Source organism: Myxine glutinosa, chromosome 4, assembly GCF_964187855.1.
Source record: "Myxine glutinosa chromosome 4, kmMyxGlut1.1, whole genome shotgun sequence".
Lineage (NCBI taxonomy): Eukaryota > Metazoa > Chordata > Myxini > Myxiniformes > Myxinidae > Myxine > Myxine glutinosa.
In genome coordinates this window covers 69062035-69086107 of record NC_136264.1, presented here as the reverse complement: position 1 = coordinate 69086107, position 24073 = coordinate 69062035, and the positions used below count along the sequence as shown (strand labels likewise).

Below are 24073 nucleotides of genomic sequence, written 5' to 3'. Positions count from 1 at the left end.
GGTCTATAGTTGGTAGGATCTGTTTTGCACCCTTGTGGCCGGGCATGATGTTTGCTGACTTCCATGCAGAGGATCGGCAGCCAAAGTAGAAGGCATGACTGAATAGGGCAGATTGGTGTGGGGGTGGGAAGGTTTTTAGGGAGCCAGAATGGTGAAGGAGCATTTGAAAACATGGGCACTGATGTAGCTGAAGCAGGATCAAGCCCGGACAGAACTTCTGCTCCCCCTCTCTAAGGAGAAGGACATAGTCCAGTGGATATGTTGGGATAAGATGAGTATAGTCCTGGATGGGTTGGATAAACGAGATTTGGCGGCAGAGTTTAAACATTTTGCCTTATCCTGGGCAGCGTCTGCAGTACAACTGTTTAGAGATGAGGAATGGGAGGGAGGGGGAGTATACACCAGAGACAAACTTGACAAGGTGCCATCGTGCCTTTGAGGAAGGAGATTTGATGGAGAGTTCATCTTTGAAGTGTGCAAGATAAATTTTGTAGCATACCACAAGATGGACACATTTCTTGTCGTGAGCCTTATGGAATGAATACAAATTACCTTCAGATTAGCTTTCCAAGCTGAGAAAGCAAGCTACTTGACTGCATTAGCCTCCCCACAGGATTGAGTGTACCAGTGTGTCAAGGATTTTATAGTGTTGTCACACGTGGAATGGGATCAATCGATGCATGAGGCATGAGAGAAAGTAGACTCTTTTTTTATTATTATTTTTTAATTAAAGTATTCCCATGTGGAATTCAAATCCCATGCTGTGGCGATAGTGGTCCAAACTTTTTGTGAGAGTGAAGGTTAAAGTTGTGGATTTAACTGATTTCATGGGCTTGCAGATGCTGATCGTTGATGACTTACTGTCATCAATATTTTTAACCTACACGTGTTGTGCAAAGTGGAATTAAGCAATATTGGTTCAAATGGTTCACCTGTGCTCTCAGGGCAGGGGAACTTCAAGATTCTTCTTCTTCCAGTATGTAAACTGTTTCCAACAAAGTTCCACATCCAAGCTCCAATAAAGTTCCACATCCAAGCTCCAATAAAGTGCCATGTCCTTTTTCTCAAGACTGCATGGGGTAAGGTGTTTCATGAACTCTCCAGTTTGAACATGAATTTGGCAGTCCGACGGACGAATCTGGGTTTGGCAGATGCCAGGAGAACGCTACCTGCCCGAATGCATAGTGCCAACTGTAAAGTTTGTTGGAGGAGGAATAATGGTCTGGGGCTGTCTTTCATGGTTCGGGCTCGGCCCCTTAGTTCCAGTGATGGGAAATCTTAACGCTACAGCATACAATGACATTCCAGATGATTGTGTGCTTCCAACTTTGTGGCAACAGTTTGGGGAAGGCCCTTTCCTGTTTCAGCATGACAATGCCCCCGTGCACGAAGCAAGGTCCATACAGAAATGGTTTGTCGAGATCTTTGTGGAAGAACTTGACTGGCCTGCACAGAGCCCTGACCTCAACCCCATCGAACACCTTTGGGATGAATTGGAACGCCGACTGCGAGCCAGGCCTAATCGCCCAACATCAGTGCCCGGCCTCACTAATGCTCTTGTGGCTGAATGGAAGCAAATCCCCACAGCAATGTTCCTACATCTAGTGAATAGGCGTCCAGGAAGAGTGGAGGCTGTTATATCAGCAAAGGGGGGACCAACTCCATATTAATGCCCATGATTTTGGAATGAGATGTGTGACATTGGGTGTCCACATACTTTTGGTCATGTAGTGTGCATATATATTTTCTCTTGCTTTGAGAAGGATTGCTATATGTAATTTGTGTGCTCCTCCAGTGTCCTTGCTTGTTGTGGGTTCGTGCTGTCATATAATAATAAATGTTACCATTTGAACCATTACATTGAAGCTCGAGGTCCCGCTTCTTCTACCTCAATCCCCCAAATATGGACATTTAAAACCGGAAAGTTTGTGATTAAATGAACAGATTTTCCAAGTAAATCGATTACTTGCTCTCCAACCAAGTAAATGGAGTATTACCTTTCCAACGGTACCATTTGTATTATTCTATGACAGCAGAAATGCTTTAGAATAAAGCATTGCAGATGGAGAAACTCTGCTCCATATATATATTTATGATGTTTTTTATGTGCGACATGTCACAGGTCTCTCTGTGTGGTGGTGGTAGTGGTTTTTGTTTGGGGTCTATTTTTGAAATGTGCACCCATTGGTCAGACAGCTGCCAAACCCCACCCACATTTGTTGCTTGACTCCACCCACCATGGCATCCAGACGAAATAATAATGCCACCATCTTGGTTTTTCTGGTGGGCCTAAGACAACAGGCCTGTGGGCCTGATTATACAATGCCCTGTTTTGTTGCATCAGATTTCCGTCGACTTTGTTTGGGTCGAGTGTTACCCACAAAGTGGGCCTCCGAAAAAAATCTGATATGTCGAATAAATAATATCAGTAAAGTTTAATCAAGAGTATTTCAGTGGACAGAGGAGGTGAAAATATATGTTTTGTGTCATAGGTTCTGACCACAGTCTGGTCATTCTTGTTACCCTGCGCTTGTGAATAGAAAAGCGGGGTTAAGCATTCAGGTGCGTACGTGTGCCGTGTGCAGTGTCTGCATTTTAACGTACGTGTGCCGTGTCTGCATTTTAAAAATTCATTTTCTCGGCAACCGTTGGACCAATTCACACGAAATTTTACCATAGATGTGCCTCCGCCTGTAGATTTTTTTTATTCATAATTAGGACGTCATAGGTCATGTGGTACGGACGCCATCTTGGAAAAACGTTACACCTCTATATCTCCCAAACTGCACAATGGAAAATATTGAAACATGGCTCATTGTCAAGTAATCACCATGGGGAATAAAATATGTTGTGGTGATGTCATCGGTGCCTTAATTATGATGTCATAATTCGACAAGTACAACGCTTGATCTGATGATCAGATCTGATCAGTATGAATAAAAAAAAAATCCTCTGCAACTGTTACTCCGGTGGACACTAAATTTTCAGAATATGTGCGGCTCTTCCTGTATAATTTTTTAATGATAATTATAACGTCATAGGTCACGTGGTACTGACGCCATTTTGGAAATAAACGAAAAACGTTGCACCTCTATATCTCCGAACCCGCTCCATGGAAAAAATTGAAACATGGCTCATTGTCAAGTACTCCCCTTGGGGAATAAGATATGTTAATGATGATGCCATCGGTGCCTTTATTATGACGTCATAATTCAACAAGTACAACACTTATCCGATCATTGTGAATTTTTTTCTCAGCAACTGTTGGTCTGATGGGCACGAAATTTGCACCATAGGAGTGCCGCCTCATGTAGAATATTTTAATGATAATCATGACGTCATCGGTCATGTGGTACATGCGCCATCTTGGAAAAACCGAAAAATGTTGCACCTCGATCTCCAAAACCGCTGCATGGAAAAAATTGAAACATGGCTCATTGTAAAGAACTCTATATGGGGAATAGGTGTTGTTAACGATGACGTCATTGGTGTCATAATTCGACAGGGACAATGCTTAGTCTGATCAGTTTGAAATGTATTGAGCATGATCTATGCAACAATTATATTAGAGAATATAAATTTATGATGTCATCGCTCACGTGGTCTGGCAGCCATATTGGATCAAAGAAAAAAAATGTTCAAAAACAGAAGAGTTGGTTCGCAACAAGTTGACTGCGCAGGGTAAGTATTCTATGAATACCATCTAGTTATTTATGTGAAGCCACTAGAATATAAAAAACAGAAAGTTGTCTTTTTTTTTTTTGTTTAAATATGAGAATTTGAACATCATTTTTTTATCGAAAGTTGAAGTATCATTGATATTTAATGTAAATTAAAGATATGGATAACAGATCTGTGCTTTGATTTCTAACCGTTGCTTGTGCAAAAAAACTAAAAGTCGTTCAATCCAACTGATTTAGAGGTATTTTGTTGTCTTCAGGTTAAACCTCCACTTTGTCATTGCAGTTGAAGAGTGGCGTCACAGACAGCAATGATGAGACCAAAGAACATTCGACCAAGGAGAAAAAGACAAAGATGAAGGGAAAGAGATGTTACATAATTTCTGACTCAGGTGAGTGAGCCCTTGTGTAATGTGGGTGCACATTCCAATAATGCTCTTCACTGCAGGTGCCATATTTCAGTGAGGATATTTATCAGTGTCTGCCGATTTGGCAAAATTGTTGGAAAATTTTGGTTAAGGTCAAGAAAGGGTTGGGTAGAGTTTGTAACATCTTCATCATCCTATTTTTGTGGACTGAAACATTGAATGGGGGATATCAATGGCTGAGGACTGTGTAGGTTTTGCCACGTGCAGGTGTTCATACAAAACACAATTGCCTACTCTTTTCGAAAGATTTCCATGTGCTCCACTGCAGCTTGTAAATTCACATTTGTTATACTAGAAACACCCACTCCCTTCTGGAGCGACCGAGGGAGGTTGGTGGGAGGGTGCAGGATAACGTGTACGTGCGCACCATGAGGACAGCGGTCTGTTAATACAGTATTCTTATTCTTTATCAGCCACAATTATTCCCATGTTCTTGTGGACTTGGCTGGGGGGAAGTTTGGTCCAAGCCTTTTATGGACCGGCTGTCCAGGCCTGACTTTCGACTAATGATAAGGCAGGAATTTGTCATGTGTTGAGGGTGTCGCCGATAGCTCACCTACTCTTTGTGAAGGACACCATGGGATCTTAAAAGTCCACCTACTAATGCTGGCTGATGGGCCAGATATTGACTGAATACTTGTGGGGGAAGGAGAAGCGAACCCCATATTTTGTGGATCCTGTTGAACTGCAGATGTTCCACCTCAAAGTTGAATTAATTTTGAATTTGGTACTTTGTAGGTGAGAGAGGTTTATACAATGTGATTAAACATCTTGTCTGCATATTCTATCTCATGGTATAGCAGTCTGTGTTATGTAAGAGAATTGTTGTTTTTGCAAATTATATGTATCGCATTTTCTTTGATAAACAAAATAAATGCTTTTTTTATACCCGGGTATAGTATAAAGTTTGTGCAGGATGAATGAAAATACTGAATATATGTGGTGTTTTCCTGAAATATCTCTCAATACCACCTCTTTCCCACTTTTCCATCTGATCAGAATCTGACGCTGAGGAGCCACCCCCGACCAAACGTGAATTGAAACGCTCCAAAAAACAGCAAGAATTGCTGATAAAAACACCTGTATACTCCATCTCTGAATCAGGTGAAAGTTTTAATTTGTTTTTTTTTTTGTAGTCACTCGTATCCTTGAGGTGCTGGTGGGCAGCTGACTTGAAATCCTATAAAGGAAGGACTCGCCACTCTACAAGACAGTTCCCCAGGCATGAAGGAGGGGTATGAAAGGATGGAGTGGTGTGTTGAGTTTAGACTTGTTGAGAGAGAAAGAGTTTCTCTGGTAGAAATCATGAAATCTGGAGGGGCCGGGGCTGCTAGGCAGGAGTAAGACCTGAGAATAGAACTGCTTAAAAAATAATAATAATTAAGAGCTTGCAACATCATTACTTCGATTTTTCAAAAGTACAAAAACAATTTCTAACTTTTACCCAGAAATAATTAGTGCCCTGAGTTGGCATTTCATTTACATTATTAAAAATTTTAAGTGTCAGTGGTATACCTACCTGTCAACTATTCTATCCCAGATATTATTCTTGTTATACTTCTATGAAAGTTGGAGTAGTGTAGGGGAAAAGGGGTAAAGGTGAAGAATATTAAGGATAAGGGTGAAGATACAAAGTCGATTTAGTCAATAGGGGGTAGATGAAAGTTTACTAATTTTTCATACGTCTTGTGTAGACACCTAAAGTGCAGGGTGTCATCAGAATAGATTCTCAAATTTTAAGAATCGCCCAAGTTTACACCTGGGTGTAGCATGAACTGGACAGTTTGCATCAGAATTATTGTAGTTTCTCAATTCCAGAATTGACGAAAATGTTGAATATACGTTGTTAACCCAAAGCCTTTTATTTTCCCACCCTCCTCCTCCTCCTGCTCCTCCTCCTCCCACAGAATCTGACACTGAGAAGTCTCCTCCAACCAAACATGCAGTGAAACAGTCTTCTAAAAATACTGATGATTTGTGGACAAATACACCTGCATGTTCTATCTCTAGCCCAGGTGAGAATGATTTTTTTGTTGTTGTTGTTAATCGTAAATGACGTGCTGAAAGATTGTTGATGGTGTGTGTGTGTGTGTGTGTGTGTGTGTGTGTGTGTGTGTGTGTGTGTGTGTGTGTGTGTGTGTGTGTGTGTGTGTGTGTGTGTGTGTGTGTGTGTACACAATACATATATATATATATTGTTTTTCCTTTTTGATAACTGGCAGCATTTTTATTTTTAATGAGAAACAAAGCTTTATAGCTTCCCTATAAATTGTGAATCAAAAGAGCTATCATTGCTTTAATAAACGTTTAAAAAAAAAAAGAGTTTGGAACATGATTAGCAAAAATTTGCTTAAGTGCCAAAACAAAATTCACCAATCACTCGATTTCTACCTTTCTGATTCAGGGGTGTTGCCATTTGCAATCTTTCTCACTTCCGCAGCCACTAATCTCAAGAGCTCCCTGGGTTGATTCGGTATGCATTTATACATTTTGATTTTGTATGACCTGTTGGGTCATCCACCACTTTATTTTCTGTTCAGCCTCTGAGAGGTATCATGTCTGGAGCTTCTGGAACTCACGATTAGCTATGACCATTGGGCATATTGCATTTCAAAGCTTACTGCTCCATTCACATGCTCCACAGGGTCAGGAGTTTCCTCAGTTCTCAGCTTATAATGGTGAATACCGCCTTGATCTGAAGTGCAATGGATTGTGGATGCCATATATGGGCTGGAGCAACTGCTTTCCCTCTTTACCCCACCTCCCACTTTCAGGCATCGTCTAAACATAAGGTCACGCAAATCTTGTCACCTGTATAACATCATATAGAACGTTGATTCTCAGGATTTGCTTCTTAATCACTGCATTTGCATATTTGTGGCTTTTGCAGTATTTTTAACCATCTTTTTTTGAACATCTTGTTGTTGCATGAGCCTTGACACCCCAATAAAGTTAGTTTTAGAATATATTGTAACAGCTTTCAGCCCTGGCCAGTTTCCTGGTCTGAATCCTGACAATTATAGTGGTCATGCCAGTCCACCTGTTCAGACGTTACAAGCAGGGGCGTGAGCCCATGTAACATTCTACCATATATCGTGGCTCGATGTCCGCTTGTCTGAGAAGAACTTAGGACAAACGCCTTGAGAATATGAGCCGTTTTTATTATGGAGCAGTTACATATGCGGAAAAATAGGAGGGCACAAATCTGGCCACTTCCTTTCTCGAAATATATTTACCAGCGCATCCTGTTTATATACACGGGTTAGCACAAAAAAAGATAAGACATCTCCGCTGGGAGCTTGCCCAGAGGGTTTAGTCACATGCCCATAGCATCACACCAATTCCCTCAAGGTTCACCCTTATCAGTTGCGGAGGCCATTGCACTTTAAGACGAGCATTCCTGTGTTCAAATAATATGGAAAATGCAAGTTGGCTTTGCAGAGGAGATACAAAAACAGATTTGAGAGAGCATCGACCTACATTCTGTTCTAAAAGAATGCAAGGCCAAATTAAAATGGAAGTAAATGAAATTACTTCAACACATACTTCGGTGGAACGTCTGAACCAGTTAAGCAAGACCAAGGAAAGAAAGACAAGACAATGAAATACCCTCTGCTGCCCAGACGTGGGGCGACCAATGCGCAGCTGGACAGGTGGGAATCGGATGGCATCTCCACGGCATGAGGTTAGACTCTGTAGCTCTCTGACCCCGTCTGGCTGACAGCTGAATCCACCCGAGCTGAACCATCAATGAGCGGTATGAGGAACGGCATGGGGGGAAGGTATCATGGACCACAAGCTCTGAAGTCGGGAAGGTGACCCATACCACAAGCTCGACGCTCCCTGGATATGTGAATCGCCTCAGCTGCCTCACTGGAATGTACGCATAGTCTTTTATAGGCTCCCGCGAACCCCACCCCCCCGGCCCTGTGACTAGCCCCAACCTGTCCGCCCAGCACTGATTGGTGATTCAGCCATCAATCAAGGCGCACCCCTCCCTTAAGCCTCGCGAAAGTTCTGGGAGCATCTCAGTTGCACGCATTTTGCTCCAAAACCACGCCTTCACACCAAAACTCGTGTCCACGGCCTTGTTTCTCCCCCAAAAGCACATGGAGAACAGATTACACAGGGATAAAACATTAAAAAGATTCAAGGGGAAGCTATTTTAGACAAACATGCAGAGAAGGAAGATTGCTGCTTTCTTGATAAATAACGATGCATTTTCTAATATGGTCATTTGACCTTTCTTGCGCTAAACATGCACTATGGAAATAACTATTGCTAAGCTCTGCACTCTTAACCCTGAGCCATTATCCACAACAATATTAAAATTTTACTTTTTTGTGTTATTTTAATTCGATTAGCATCTATTTTTTTTTCCGTACACTCCTGTGGAGTTATTAAATTTTCCTCTTATTTATATATACTAGGGCATGCCCGTACTATATATATATATCTAAAATTATATCCCCCCCCCTCTATTTACATGAAATGGTTTGGTCCATGAAATGTTTTGGTCCATTCGCAACGCCAAAGCGAACGGCGAACGCTTTACATGAAATGGTTTGGTCCATGAAATGTTTTGGTCCAATCGCAACGCCAAAGCGAACGGCGAACGGCTTGCGAGTACAGTGACAATCCCCCCCCCCTCTATTTACATGAAATGGTTTTAATTAGTTTTAAAACATAGTTTAACGCCAACATAGCGGCAACATAGTTTGGCAACGTGAAATAAATGAATACGCTCTCAAATGTGCCGTCCGAGGCAGAGTGTGTTCGCCACGTTCGGCACACGCGATAGCTCGCTGCTCTCTGATTGGTTGAATCGTTTTTTGGACATAGCTCGGTAAGTAATTGTCCGATTAATATGAAACCTTGAAAAGGCACATCCTCGGGTCCCCAGCAATATACCTGGCAAGTTTCAAGTATATCGGACCGGTAGTTGTCGAGAAACAGCGGTCGCATACACACACACAGAGATTACTGGAATTATAGATAGATATATAAGATATACATACATATATACAGTATACATACATATATGTATATATACATACATATATACATACATATATACAGTATAATATATACATACATACATACATATATACAGTCACGTGAAAAAGTAAGTACACCCCATGTAAAGTTTTGACTTTTTCAACATATTTCACCATACAGCTATTTGATCTTCATTTCAACAATATTGATAGATAAAGGTGATATAATATAACAAATATCATGAAACGTTTACATTTTGTAGTCCAATGTATAATTTAAATAAACATAAATGCAAATTTCGCATGTGGAAAAAGTAAGTACACCCTTGGCTCCAATAGGTGGTATTGCCCCCTTTGGCAGAAATAACCTCAAGTAGGCGTTTTTTATAACTGTCTCCCAGTCTCTGACATCGACTGGGAGAAATTTTTGCCCACTCCTCCATGCAGAATTCTTTCAGCTGTGCGATGTTTGAGGGGTTTCTTGCATGCACAGCTAGTTTCAAATCCCCCCACAGCATATCGATGGGATTTCGATCCGGGCTTTGACTTGGCCATTCCAGAACCCTCCATTTCTTTCTTTTCAGCCATTCCTTGGTGGATTTACTGGTATGTTTAGGGTCATTGTCATGTTGCAAGGTCTACCTTCGGTTGAGCTTCAACTTTCCGACAGATGGCCTCACATTATCCTCAAGCACCCTCTGGTTCAATGAAGAATTCATAGTGGATTCAATGATGGTGAGCTGCCCAGGCCCTGATGCAGCAAAGCTGCCACACCATAATATTTCCACCACCATGCTTTACAGTTGGTATCAGGTTGTTGTGGTCAAATGCTGTCTTTAGTTTTCGCCAAACATGTCTTCTGGTACTGTGGCCAAATAGCTCTACCTTTGACTCTACCTAATTTTAGGTATTTGAAGTAGTGATAAATGTAGGGGTGTACTTACTTTTTTCACATGCGAAATTTTCATTTATGTTCATCTAAATTATACAATGGACTACAAAATGTAAATGTGTCATGATATTTGTTATGTTATATCACCTTTATCTATCAATGTTTTTGAAATGAAGATCAAATAGCTGTATGTTGAAAAAGTCAAAACTTTACATGGGGCGCACTTACTTTTTCAAGTGACTGTGTGTGTGTGTGTATGTGTGTGTGTGTGTGTGTGTGTGTGTATGTGTGGTGTGTGTGTGTGTGTGTGTGTGTGTGTGTGTGTGTGTGTGTGTGTGTGTGTGTATGTGTATGTATATATATATATATATATACATACACACACATATATACACACACACACACACACTAGCAGAAGTACTCGTCATTGCGGGGGAGGGGAACGGAGGGGGGGAGGGGAGAAGAGGGGGGGGGGAAGTACCCGGCATTCGTGTATAAACGTGAGGGAGAGAGGGGGGGGGGAGGGGGAGGGATGGAGAGGAGAGGGGTGGGAGGGGGACGGGGAGGGTTTTAGGGGGGAGGAGGGAGAGGGGAGGGGAAGTACCCGGCATTCCATGTATAAACGTGAGGAGAAGAGGGGGGAGGGAGGAGAGGGGGGGAGGGATGGGAGAGGGGTGTGAGGGAGGAGAGGGGGGGAGGGATGGGAGGGGGAGGGGGTAGGGTGGAGGGGGAAGTGAGGGGGGAGGGAAGGGGAGGGCCAGTCAACAATGACGTTGCAGTTCTCATGGTCGGAGAGCAGCACAACAATCGCGACATCGTCCTGAATCTTCGCAACACCACTAAGCGGATTTTGGAGACTCACCGATCCTGTGACGCCCTCCAGTACCGGCGTTGCCGGGTGGGGGAAGGAGACCCATACATTCCCAACCCGTACATTCGCCCTCTCGACTCAAGCTCACTCGGACAAAAGCCTCGCACAAATTACACCGTGAAGGCCCAATGGCCATGTCTATGCCACAAATCAAGTGCGTGAGCGAGTCGGGCGCACTGAATTGAAAATATATAGAACGCTCATACTCCGTGAAAAGTGAAGCCAACTGGCGGCGGGGATGGAACATCACGTGATTGCTCTGAGTGAATCAGCGCGCTGCTCTGCCACCGGTCAGAATCCGTGTATAATATTCCTCGCTGAAAAAAAATCTATGTGAAACATGCTACTATCTATGCTAAATCATGCTAATCATGCTAAAATCTATGCTACTTGCTGTGAGTTTATGGCGGCAAGGAACATCACGTGATCGCGTCACGAACATCATTCGTGATCACGTCATCACGTGATCGTGATCGTCATCAATGAGCGCGAAAGCGAATCAGCGTGCTGCTCTGCCACTGATTCAGATTCCGTGTATAATATTCCTCGCTGAAAAAAAATATGGATCTAAAGATGAAAGGAAAAAAAACCTATGTGGTGTGAATGGCAATGTTCCTCGCTGAAATGTGAAAAAACACAATCGCTTTTCGCTCTGAAATACGTGCGAACGCGTAACTGAGTTAATGGCGGCAAGGAACATCACGTGATCGCTCTGAGCGAATCAGCGCGCTGCTCTGCCACCGGTCAGATTCCGTGCATAATATTCCTCGCTGAAATGTGTTGAGGTAAAAATATGGTAAAAAAAATTATGAAATTTTTTTTTTTAGGTCGGCCATGTTCTTCCCAGGCTCAATGGCCATGTCTGTGCCAAATATCAAGTACATGAGCCTCTCCGTTTAGGAGTCTATCGGTAACATTACACACACACACACACACACACACACACACACACACACACACACACACACACACACACACACAAACTGTGTTTTATATATATAGACTCGACCAACTCGCTTCGCGGATCTCGTTTGTTTTAAACGTGTCCCAGATTTTAAAAGCGAGACAACTGTTAAAATGCCATTTTGTGCGGCAATAAACTGCTCCAATCGGTTACGGAAGGGTTGTGGAAAGACGTTTCACAGCTGTTTCAAAGACGTTTAATTCATATCGCACAAAATCGACACAAAACACGATCGCACAAAAGGTGAAAAAACGCAATCGCTTTTCGCTCTGAATTACGTGCAAACGCGTGACGGAAATCACCATCACCCAGCATCGAGTGCCAATCAAGATGGCGCCCGGTAGCTGCATCTCCACCTATGTGGTGTGAATGGCAATGGTCATTCTATATATTTTCCGTTCAGTGGTCTGGCAGAGAGGATGGAACATCACGTGATCGCTCTGAGCGAATCAGCGAGCTGCTCTGGCACCGGCTGAGATTCAGTGTATATAATGTTCCTCGCTGAAATGTGCTGAGGTAAATATGAATAAAAAATATGGATCTCATCAAATATTTTTAGGTAGGCCATGTCCTTCCCAGGCTGAATGGCCATGTCTATGCCAAATATCAAGCACGTGAGCCTCTCCATTTAGGAGTCTATCGGTAACACACACACACACACACACACACACACACACACACACACACACACACACACACACACACACACACACACACACACACAAACTGTTTTATTTATATAGATATATAGTTGCGTTTATGGGGGTAGGTGAAGGAATCCCATAGTAAAGGTAGGACTGTATAATTATAGAATGGACCGTGGACGCGTAGGAGAAATCTCGATGTACTTAAGTAGGGAGACTGTAGCCCGATTGTTTATGTGTCTTCACACGAGGGGTGAAGCAGTGATGATTAGTTAGGGATTAAGGTTAGTTTTCCCCAGTACGTGATATTCCCTCTGTTGTTTTTGTCCCCCATCGCACCGCGGAGAGAAAGGGGGACTATGGTTTTCCCGTCCATGCGTGTGTGCGTGCGTACGTGCGTGTGTGCGTAAGCGAAGGACCGCATTCGAATTTGGTGTGTGGGTGCAACCAACGTCAAAATCTATTTTCATGTATGTCTGACGCCATGTATGTCTGAACCTTGTGAGCGGAATATCTTGAAAAATAAGCGAAGTACCAACTTCTAATCTGGTGTGTGGGTGTATCTTGGCATAAGGAAGAACGCTATTGAAAATTGTGTCGCCACGTCGAAATCCAAGATGGCCGCCACCATATATATGTCTGAACCTTTTGAGTGCAATATCTCGAAAAATAAGTGAAGTGCCAACTTCTAATCTGGTGTGTGGGTGTAGCTAGGCATAAGGAAGAACCATATTGAAAATTGGGTCGCCACGTCAAAATCCAAGATGGCCGTCGCCGTGTATGTCTGAACCTTGTGAGCAGAATATCTTGAAAAATAAGCGAAGTACCAACTTCTAATTTGGTGTGTGGGTGTATCTACGCATAAGGAAGAAAGCTATTGAAAATTGGGTCACCACGTCAAAATCCAAGATGGCCGCCGCCATGTATGTCTGACGCCATGTATGTCTGAACCTTGTGAGCAGAATATCTTGAAAAATAAGCGAAGTACCAACTTATAATGTGGTGTGTGGGTGTATCTTGGCATAAGGAAGAACGCTATTGAAAATTGGGTCGCCACGTCAAAATCCAAGATGGCCACCACCATATATATGTCTGAACCTTGTGAGCGAAATATCTTGAAAAATAAACGAACTACTAACTTCTAATCTGGTGTGTGGGTGTATCTACGCATAAGGAAGAACGCTATTGAAAATTGGGTCGCCACGTCAAAATCCAAGATGGCCGCCACCATATATATGTCTGAACCTTGTGAGTGAAATATCTTGAAAAATAAACGAACTACTAACTTCTAATCTGGTGTTTGGTTGTATTTTAGCAGATTAAGGGAGAACGCTATTGAAAATTGGGTCGCCACGTCAAAATCCAAGATGGCCGCCTTGCGTCTCCCACTTTGTGAACTCGCATCACTTCACCGACGGGGGACCTAGGCATAACGCTTGTTCAGTTTGCATTTTGCTGACAAGGCCAGTCATGAAACCCCCCTATTAAACAACATATACAACCAGCCGCCGGCCCTATGAACATTTTCGGCAAAAGGCCCCGCCCAGTAGAGGTGGAGGATCAGTGGGCGGAGAAGAAGGCCGGCAGGCCACGCCCCGAGGGACGCGATTGGTTCTCACTCGGGAGGAAGAGGAGTGCGCTTCTTCTGCTGGGTCCGACAAGAATCTGGCTATTTTTCTTCTGGGCTTTGTTGTGTCAGGCTTGAGCGATGAGGGTTCGAATCAAGAGATCAGAAACCAGATAGGCAAGCATAAAAAGCCGTCTTGTTTCTATTCCAGCATAAGCCATAAAGATAAGCATTTAAGACCAAGTATTCAGACATTCTATTTGTCTGTTAGGTACATTTTCAGGGTTTAACATATTGCACAAATTATCAATGTTGCTCTTAAGTATATCTAAGCACGTCACATAATTTATATAATTCATATTGCAGATTACTCAAGGAGTTCTAAGTATTTGCTTATCCACTTTATTAGCATTCCATATTCTAAAGATTATATAATACTGCTGTGCATCACAATTAGCATTACAAAACAACACCCACGTGTCTATGCTCTCTTGCAATGAGAAGAGTCCGAACAGGTTAGAACAGAATGCAAGTGATAACTCACTTACTTGAATAAAAGAGGGAAATTTAAACTCAGAAGTCCATGCGGACTTCTACATGCTCTTCGGGGGAGCTGGAGGCCGTGTTGTGCTCGCCCAGGCATTGGAACCTGAAAGAAGGCAGTCTTCACTGTTTGCCCCACGGCTCTGGGCGCCTTTGACGCCGTGTGCTTTTCCTCGGCGGTCGCCATCTTGTGTGCTTGCTGAGCCTCGCCACCACCACTCTCCTCAAAAAGGGCCACTTGAGGCCAAAGCTGAGTGTCGGTCGTCCAAAAAGCGATTTTATTTTATGTCATTATCTTTCCCCTTGTCTGTTGTTTTTGAGTCCTTGTGTGGAGGTACCTCAGTTATGTGGAAGAATAAATTAATGTCCTCCAGTTTGTTGTGGCTTACTATAAAGCATTTATTTCCTTCAGGGTGTGGGGGGTTCTGGGGTGGGTGGGCGGTAGAAGCATGGTATGACTTTAATTACAGCAGAAATGCACGGATACTCAAAAACACATCAACAATTACAGGACAAAGTCATGCAGCCCATATTTATCCTCGATCCTTGTGAAGAACTCCTTTATAGTGTTTTCAGCTGTTAATCAAGAAAGGTGGTGGAGTGAACTTGAAAGTGCAGAGGTGGGGAGAATGGGGGTGGAGAGTGGGTCAGGGGGCACCTTGAAGAGATATCAACAGTGGCGTCACCAAGTTGGGCCTTCGGAATAATCCAGCCAATAAAAAGACCCCAGTAGGTTACTGAGACAACAACATTCCCCAAGGGCCGAGTTTCCCAGAAATTAGCTGTAAACATCCCTCTGTGGCCTCCCTAGACTGCCCGACGTCAAAAAGATAACCTGGAGATGGCGGACGTGTTGTCGTCTAGCACGAGAGAGCACCTGACTGCAGCGTGTAGAATTAAAATCTATTTCATTAGGTGGCATATGCTATTCTGCATGATATGTTATTTTTTAATAGTTATTTGAATGCATAATTGATAAGTATTAAATTTGATAGATAATAAGTATAAGTTAATGGAGCTTACACATATATTTCTACTTCAAGCTGGAATATAGGTATTATATTATGATTAATTTAGGTATCCGGATAGGTTGTGTGCTTCCCCTTCCCTCCCCATCTTGTCTTCCGCTCCCTCTTTTTGTATATTTTGTTTGTCTGGTTGATTTGTTTGTGAAATAAATGTTAGCTCTTTCATGAGCCTCGATTCAGTATACAAAAAAAGGAGGGATCTAGGGATTTGCTAAGAGCATGGCTTCAGCATTCCGGACAGGTGGATTTCAAAAGACTGCTAGATTTATTAGGCGATTCCACTTGCCCCGATACAACTCGCAAAGCTGTCATGGGGCTTGAAGCAGTTTAATAAATTTTAATTCCACGGTTAGAATTTTAGTTTCATCTCAGCCTTCATTTTCATTCTTTGATTTATTTATACTAGGGCAGCGGTCGGGAACCTATGGCTCGCGAGCCATATATGGCTCTTCCGGTGACGGCATATGGCTCCCAGACAATTTTGAGTTGAAAAAAAAAAAATCAGTTTGGAACTGATTTTAAAATACTTGTGATATTTCTTAATAATACTGTGTCATTTTAAAGTAAACAGAAATTAGTTTTGAAGATAAATTTCACGGGTCACGGGTCACCCGTGGGTCGGGTCGGTAACCAATGGCTCGCGAGCATTTCCGCGTCATTGTAAAGGTGAAGAAATCAATTTTATCAGATAGCCAACTAGTTTATCCGCTTCAACCCTTGTAACGGAAAAGATGGCGAAAAGAAAAAAAGACGATGATTACCGTGCATTCCAGGCTGCGTGGACAGAGGAATTTGCATTTGGTGAGAGAGCAGGATCTGCGGTATGTCTAATATGCAATGATAAAATTGCATCGATGAAACGGTCAAATATAAAGCGGCACTTAAGTGCCGCTTTATATTTGACCGTTTCATCGATGCACACACTTCGATACGCACCATGCTTCATTTGCATCGAAATATCCAGCGGGGGACAGCAGGAAAAGGGCATGCGAGGAGCTACAGCGGAGAGTGCAGACGAGTCAGCAGCAACTACGTGTGTGGACCAAGCAAGGTGACGGGAATTCCGCTAGCTTTGCGGGTGCTTTGGCAATAGTAAGGAATGGAAAGCCATTCACAGATGGCGAGTATGCCAAAACATTCATGCTTGATGTGGCCAATGAACTGTTTGATGACTTCCCAAATAAAGACAAGATAATCAAACGAATAAAAGACATGCCCCTGTCAGCAAGAACTGTGCACGATCGTAGCATCATGATGGCAAATCAAGTCGAGGAAACACAAATTAAGGACATAAACGCCGGGACATACTTTTCTCTCGCGTTAGATGAGTCAACAGACGTTAGCCATCTATCTCAGTGCAGTATAATTGCCAGGTATGCTGCAGGTGACACACTGCGTGAGGAAAGCTTGGCTGTTTTGCCAATGAAAGGGACAACAAGAGGAGAGGATTTATTCACGTCTTTCATGGAGTTTGCTAAAGAAAAAAAACTACCGATGGATAAACTTATTTCTGTCTGTACTGATGGTGCACCCTGTATGTTGGGGAAGAACAAAGGATTTGTAGCGCTTCTCCGTGAACATGAAAAGAGAGCCATCCTAAGTTTTCATTGCATCCTGCACCAGGAGGCGCTTTGCACTCAGACGTGTGGCCAGGAGCTTGGTGAGGTGATGTCGCTGGTCATTCGAGTGGTCAACTTTATTGTTGCCCGAGCTTTAAATGATCACCAGTTTAAAGCTCTGTTAGAAGAAGTTGGGAATCATTATCCCGGTCTGCTTTTACACAGCAACGTGCGTTGGTTGTCAAGGGGTAAGGTGCTCAGCCGTTTTGCAGCTTGCCTGAGTGAAATCCGGACTTTTCTTGAAATGAAAGGCGTCAAGCATCCTGAGCTAGACAACACTGACTGGCTCCTGCAGTTTCACTATCTCGTGGACATAACTGGCCATCTGAACCAGCTCAATGTGAAAATGCAAGGTATTGGAAATACAATCTCATCCCTTCAACAAGCAGTGTTTGCATTTGAAAGCAAGCTAGAAGTCTTTCTCAGGGACATTGAAACAGGTCGTCTTCTGCACTTTGAAAGACTGCAACAATTTAGAGATGCATGCTTAGCAAGTGACTCCACTCAACATCTGGATCTCCAGCAGCTAGCTGGCTTTACGTCCAATCTCCTGCAGTCATTCAAAGCACGTTTTGGAGAATTTCGTGCGCGCACTGGTCTTTTCAAGTTCATCACTCATCCACATGAGTGTGCAGTGGACAAAATCGACCTGACATGCATCCCCGGGGTCTCTATCGGAGACTTTGAGCTGGAGGTTGCTGACCTGAAGGCATCAGACATGTGGATGAGTAAGTTCAAGTCACTTAATGGAGAGTTGGAAAGTCTTGCGCGACAGCGAGCAGAGCTGGCGAGGGAACACAAGTGGACAGAAATGAAAAATCTTCAACCTGAAGACCAGCTGATTCTTAAAACTTGGAACGAGCTTCCTGTGACATACCACACAATGCAGCGTGTGAGTATTGCCGTATTGACCATGTTTGGCTCTACATATGCATGTGAGCAGTCATTCTCGCATATGAGGAACATTAAGACCAACCTACGCTCACGTTTAACTGATGGAAGCCTCAACGCCTGCATGAAGCTCAACCTCACCACGTATGAACCAGACTACAAGGCCATCAGCAAAACCATGCAGCACCAGAAGTCGCATTAAAAGTAAGACATATTTAATTTATTATACGTTAAAAATACTATATGGCTCTCAATGAAATATATTTAGAAATATTTGGCTTTTATGGCTCTCCCAGTCAAAAAGGTTCCTGACCCCTGTACTAGGGCATGCCCGTACTATATATATATCTAAAATTATATCCCCCCCCCTCTATTTACATGAAATGGTTTGGTCCATTCGCAAAGCCAAAGCGAACGGCTTGCGAGTACGGTGACAATCCCCCCCCCTCTATTTACATGAAATGGTTTGGTCCATTCGCAAAGCCAAAGCGAACGGCTTGCGAGTACGGTGACAATCCCCCCCCTCTATTTACATGAAATGGTTTGGTCCATTCGCAAAGCCAAAGCGAACGGCTTGCGAGTACGGTAGAACCCCCCCCCCCCCCCCCCCCTCTATTTACATGAAATGGTTTGGTCCATTCGCAAAGCCAAAGCGAACGGCTTGCGAGTACGGGTAAATAAATCGCCATAGCTCAGTAACTACTTCTCCGATTAATATGAAACCTTGAAAAGGCACATCCTCGGGTCCCCAGCAATATACCTGGCAAGTTTCAAGTATATCGGACCCGTGGTTGTCGAGAAACAGCGGTCACAGACAAACGACACACACACATACACACACACATACACACACACATACACACACACATACACACAGAGATTACTGGAATTATAGATAGATTAAACCATATTTGTTGAATTTTCCTTGTCGCGTTTACTTGTTTGTGGTTTCGGAATAAACCTGTGTGTTCCGTTCAGGTAAACGCTTCGCTTCCCTTCATTCCTCACACAAAAAAGTACCACCATTTTTCAGAATGCCGCCTCGGAAGTAAAACTCTCTGTTATCCGTCATCCAGCGGTCTTAACCACTGGTGACAGGACTATATACGTATATGTACTTGTAACTTTTGTATATATATATATATATATATATATATATATATATATATATATATATATATGGTAGCTTAGCTCGGCTCGGTACGCTCGTCTCACCACGCGTTGTTACAGAGGAACAGGCTTTTTTTTTTTTAGCTCAGGATAATGACTGTACCTGAGTTGCTGTGGTGTCATGATTTACACCAATCATAATACAAAATTATTTTGCACAAATCTATTTGTAGTGTTTGTGATTTTACATTTTCACGAGCAATTTAGGTTGAATTTTTTACTTTACTTTTTTCAAAAAAGAAGCCCTCAACACATACATACGGTAGGGGTAGGTGCAGACTGGAAGTGTTGATCCCAAGTGAAGAATTGGCCAGGTGGGAGGAGGGGTGTCGGAATGTTGTGTGAAGTGTTTGGAACCACCTAGGTCAATAGTTCTCGTGCTGCAGTCCGCTTTTGGACTCTCATACTGGCTCTCTTGTTAGGCAGTAACTCGTGCAGGCACAGTACAGGCAGATGATTGTAATGAAGTAGGCTTTATCTTCTTCCCGGCGGCTCGTTCTCAGTTTGTCTTTCTCTTCTCCCCGGCGGCTCATAACTTCACCCGTGCTCCTCCCTTTTATGGAGGCGGACGTAGTCACGAAGCTTCCTTCTCACTTGTCCTTGGCCTCTTCCCATTGGTTTCCAGCTGGTCGAGTCTTCAAGTGACTTCTAGAAAAGTCTGTGGTAACTAAGTGGCACACATCCTTCTGGAAGAACACCATTATGCCGTCCATTTTAGCGCTGCAAAGTCTTTGTACTGCAATAAATTTCTGTGTGGTGTTTTAAAGGGAAGAAAGGAGGGGGATTTTTTTTTTTAAACTCTAGGACCGAATGTGTGTTGAATGATGAATGATTATTTTAGTCCGTACGTGGTTCGAGGGATGAAGATTGTCGGGGAGATATGGTGTGGAAGATATTGGCTTGGAAACAAAGGGGTGAGGGATTGAGGAGGGATGAATGAATTGGTGTTAATTAAGAAAAAGGGGGTGGGGGGGGGGGGGGGAGGTGTTCCCAGCTGTGCTCCAGGGTTCGAAAGGGTGATGGGTATTCAGGATGCACTGGGGATAAGGATGCACGATAACACCGGCTTGGAGGCGAGGGGGGTGAAGGATGGATGGAGGGGGTTGGGGGGTCATAGATTGATGGATTGCGGGATTAAAAGATGGATATAAAGTCGGAGAATTAGACGAGAGTTGGAAAATTTCAAGGAAGGGGAAGACCCATCTCATGCCCCACAACATATTTTCCCACATCCCCTGTACAAAAGGGATGGCCCTGTCGAAGCACACATACTAATGAAATATCTAACTTAGGGTTCCCTGTATGTTGGATGCAACTTCCCCCGGGTACATTTCCACAAACATAGCGATATGTTCTCACTGGAATATTTATTATTGCAAAATTCATCATGGTTAAAAAGAAAAAGAAGGAAAGACCCTCGACTTACTTTGATGATTTTTCTTCCCTCTGGCCACAGATGATTGCCACGTGGCAGAAAGCAAACTGGGGCACAATATCGACGATTGGCAGAGACGATGTGGGACGAAGAGTTCACAACCGGCCTCGACGTCGACCAAGTCCAAAGATGTGAGCAAAAGGATGCTTTCTTTGCAAAAGCTTGTGCCGATCTCTGCATCGGATTACTTTGGTTCTGGAAATATTCACCAGTCGTCACGACCTCTAATGGCTTCAAAGTGCAAGGTGGTGAGTAGTTCTGCATTTTGCATTTGTATTCAATAACTTTATCAAAAGAAAAGGTCAATACTCTGTAAAACACTAACAGTATCTTGTAGCAAGCATTCCATCTATGTTTAGCTCTAAATGCAAAATTATAATGAACCACATATTCATTGAATGCACTTGTTAACATTTGACTAAAACATCTCCTCACAAACTACCTGACCAGTATGGACCAAATTTGGTACGATGCATCAGGACAGCAAGGTCTCATGGGGTTGTGCTCCCCATCCTGATGTGCCTTCTATAAAGGAGGTAAAAGGGGGGGGGGGGGGGTGTTTTGCCCCAAATATTGGTATTTCATTCAAAAATCTTCTCAGAAACCACCAGACAGATCCAGGCCAAACTCGCCACGAGGCATCGAGACAATGCTCTAACCTTAAGTTGTGCTCCCAATGGCCGTATCTCCCCTTGAAAGGGGGTTACAGCCTCCCTCCTCTAATCCCTCATATTCACAAAACCATATTTTCCTCACAAACTACATGACCGATATGGACGAAATTTGGTACGATACATCCAGAACAGTAAGGTCTCAAGGGTTGTGCTCCCCCACTCCCTATAAGAGGCTGAAAAGGAGTTTTTGCATCAAATTCAGGTAATTTATATAAAAATCTCCTTAGAAACCGTGGGGAAATAGTCGTCTGTGCCCCACAGGGCTACTTATTACCCCCGCCAGAGGAGAGGGTCTTGCATTTGGGTCTGTTCGTTTGTTTGTTTGTCTGTCTGCACAGAACAAGAGTGCTTTTCTCTGCAACCATTGGTCCGATTGACACAAATTTTTCACCATAGGAGCGCCTCCCCCTGTAAAAAAATTTAAAATGATAATTATGACATCATAGGTCTCGTGGTACAGGCACCCTCTTGGAAAAACCGAAAAACTTGCACGTCTATATCTCTGAAACCGCTCGATGGAAAAAAAATTGAAACCGCTCATTGTCAAGTACTCTCCATGGGAAACAACATATTTTCATGACTGTCATCGGTGCCTTCATTATGACGTCATAATTCGACAATTAGAATCCTTGATCCGATCAATTTGAAATTTCTTGAGCGTGATCTGCATAAACATTGTACGTGATAATTAAATTGATGACGTCATTGTTCACGTGGTTCAGCAGAGAGAACATCGCCATAAATCTATGTCGTCAATAAACCACCCAAAGACAGCAGCTAATAAACAACCACGCAAGTACACCACAAACATGTACCGGCAAGGGTCTGCAATCTCTGATTGCTCTTTATTGTTGTTACAGCGATAACTTTTGAACCACTGAAGGGATTTTTTTTAGCAAACTTGGTATTAAGGTGTATTTTGATGCAAAAACGAACTCGTGAGATTTTGCGTACAAAGGGTCAAAGGTCATGTGATCTGCAGCCGAAAGTATCACATTTTAGTTACCACGATAACTTTTGAACCATTAAAGGGATTTTGACCAACCTTGTACAGGTATGATGTACCTTAATGCAAAGATGAACTGATACATTTTTGGGTTGAAAAGGTGAAAGGCTTTTAATAAAAGGGTCGAGTGTCCTTCAATTGAAGATTTGTGTTGCTGCAATAACTTATCAACCACTCCAAGAGATTTCAACCATACTTGACACACTTATGGACCGATTCCATTTTAGATTTGACAGATCAAGGGTCATGTGCCCTTTGAGATTCATTTTGCAGACCATAACTTATTTAGAAGCATCTGATGTTGTCTCTCTTCTATTTATCTCTTTCTGTCTCTCTGTCTCTCTCCCCCCTCTCTTGCACTCTCTCTCAAAATACCTTTAATTTTTCATGTGACCTTTAATTGAGATCAAACGTAACAGCGGGTTGGCATTCAATGTGGGCGAAGGCATATCCATTGACGCAATCACGTCAAATTTTGCGTCAATAAAAATTTATTAAAATAGCTGTTACTACATCCTGAAGGGTTCATGCAAATCCCTAGATAACTATTCATATTATAAGCCATTTCTTTTTATCACATCTAATGTACATAATGTATTTGAATATTTGGTAACAATCTTGCTAGTGGGTTGTTCTCACATCGTGACTGTTTATTTGAAAAAACTGTATCTAGAGTATAAGACCTGTCGCTTTGCTCATGGGAGTACCAATCGTGTAAATAGAGATAGATTTATGTATGCACGTGAGAGGAATTTTGAGGTGACGTGCGTCCTCCCCTCTGTGAAGCACCATGTCACATCAGTCCGCCCCCCTTCGCGTATGGAGAATATCATGCAGAGGGGAAGAGGTAAATCTGCCATTTTTGCTTACATAATAAATAGAGCTGGTACAATGTTCTGACTGACAGGTTTTCAAAGAAAGTAAATAAAAATCAACTTTCACACTTTAAAAATCGTGCGAGTAAATTATTGAAATATCAGCTGTTGTTTGTTTGTTTCCTTTTCTCACCTGTGTTGCAAGTAGAGCGACCTGCTTTGTGATACTTTAAAAGGTGGTGTATAATCAGAAATACTGTTTGATAGGGTGATATATTACTGTTATATGAATAAAATGGGAATGTTGAAAATGAAGTATTGAATATAGCATGCGATTTCTGAATTTAATCGATATGATAAACGGGATTGAATGAGACTCACCATTATTACAAGTGAAGAAGAAGATGAAGGCGGAAGAGTTTTTGTTTTAATGTCTCACCTTACTCAACTATCACACTGTTTGCAGATTGCCTAGCATCTGATTGATAAAAAGATGGCGATCAGAATTGATTGCGAGCACATGTGCGGTGTATACATCCCCTATCGGACAATTGTTGATGGACGGACACACGCACGCAGACACCCCGAGCCCGAGCCCAAGCCCGTTTTCATATGATAGATGTTGGGGTTGTAAATAAATCTAGATGGCTAAATCAGAAGTGCAAGACTGTTAATTTTTCCAATGAAGTTTGGTGACAATGCGTGAAACGGTGAAAGGATGAAGAGGAGTAGGTCGAAGAGGTAGGTATGAACGAAATGAAAATGGATACAGACAAACACTTGTTATGAGGATTACTTGGAGCAAACATTTTATTGTAATTGTGCTTATGAGTTTGTCATTCTTACAAC

General features: G+C 42.7%; 1 protein-coding gene across 3 annotated transcripts in view; it reads left to right on the top strand.

The window, feature by feature from the left end:
- RFC1 (replication factor C subunit 1) overlaps positions 1–24073 on the top strand; it is a 136470-nt gene that overhangs the window by 22249 nt on the left and 90148 nt on the right. Inside the window, exons 3-6 of one of the 3 annotated variants that reach the window (XM_078775848.1) lie at positions 3967–4072; positions 5108–5212; positions 6016–6123; positions 20751–20977. In XM_078775848.1, the coding sequence (XP_078631974.1) occupies positions 3967–4072; positions 5108–5212; positions 6016–6123; positions 20751–20977 (546 nt within the window). Of the gene's footprint in view, positions 1–3940; positions 4073–5107; positions 5213–6015; positions 6124–20750; positions 20978–24073 lie in introns of all 3 variants that reach the window. The other 2 variants (XM_078775849.1, XM_078775850.1) reach the window with 2 other exon arrangements.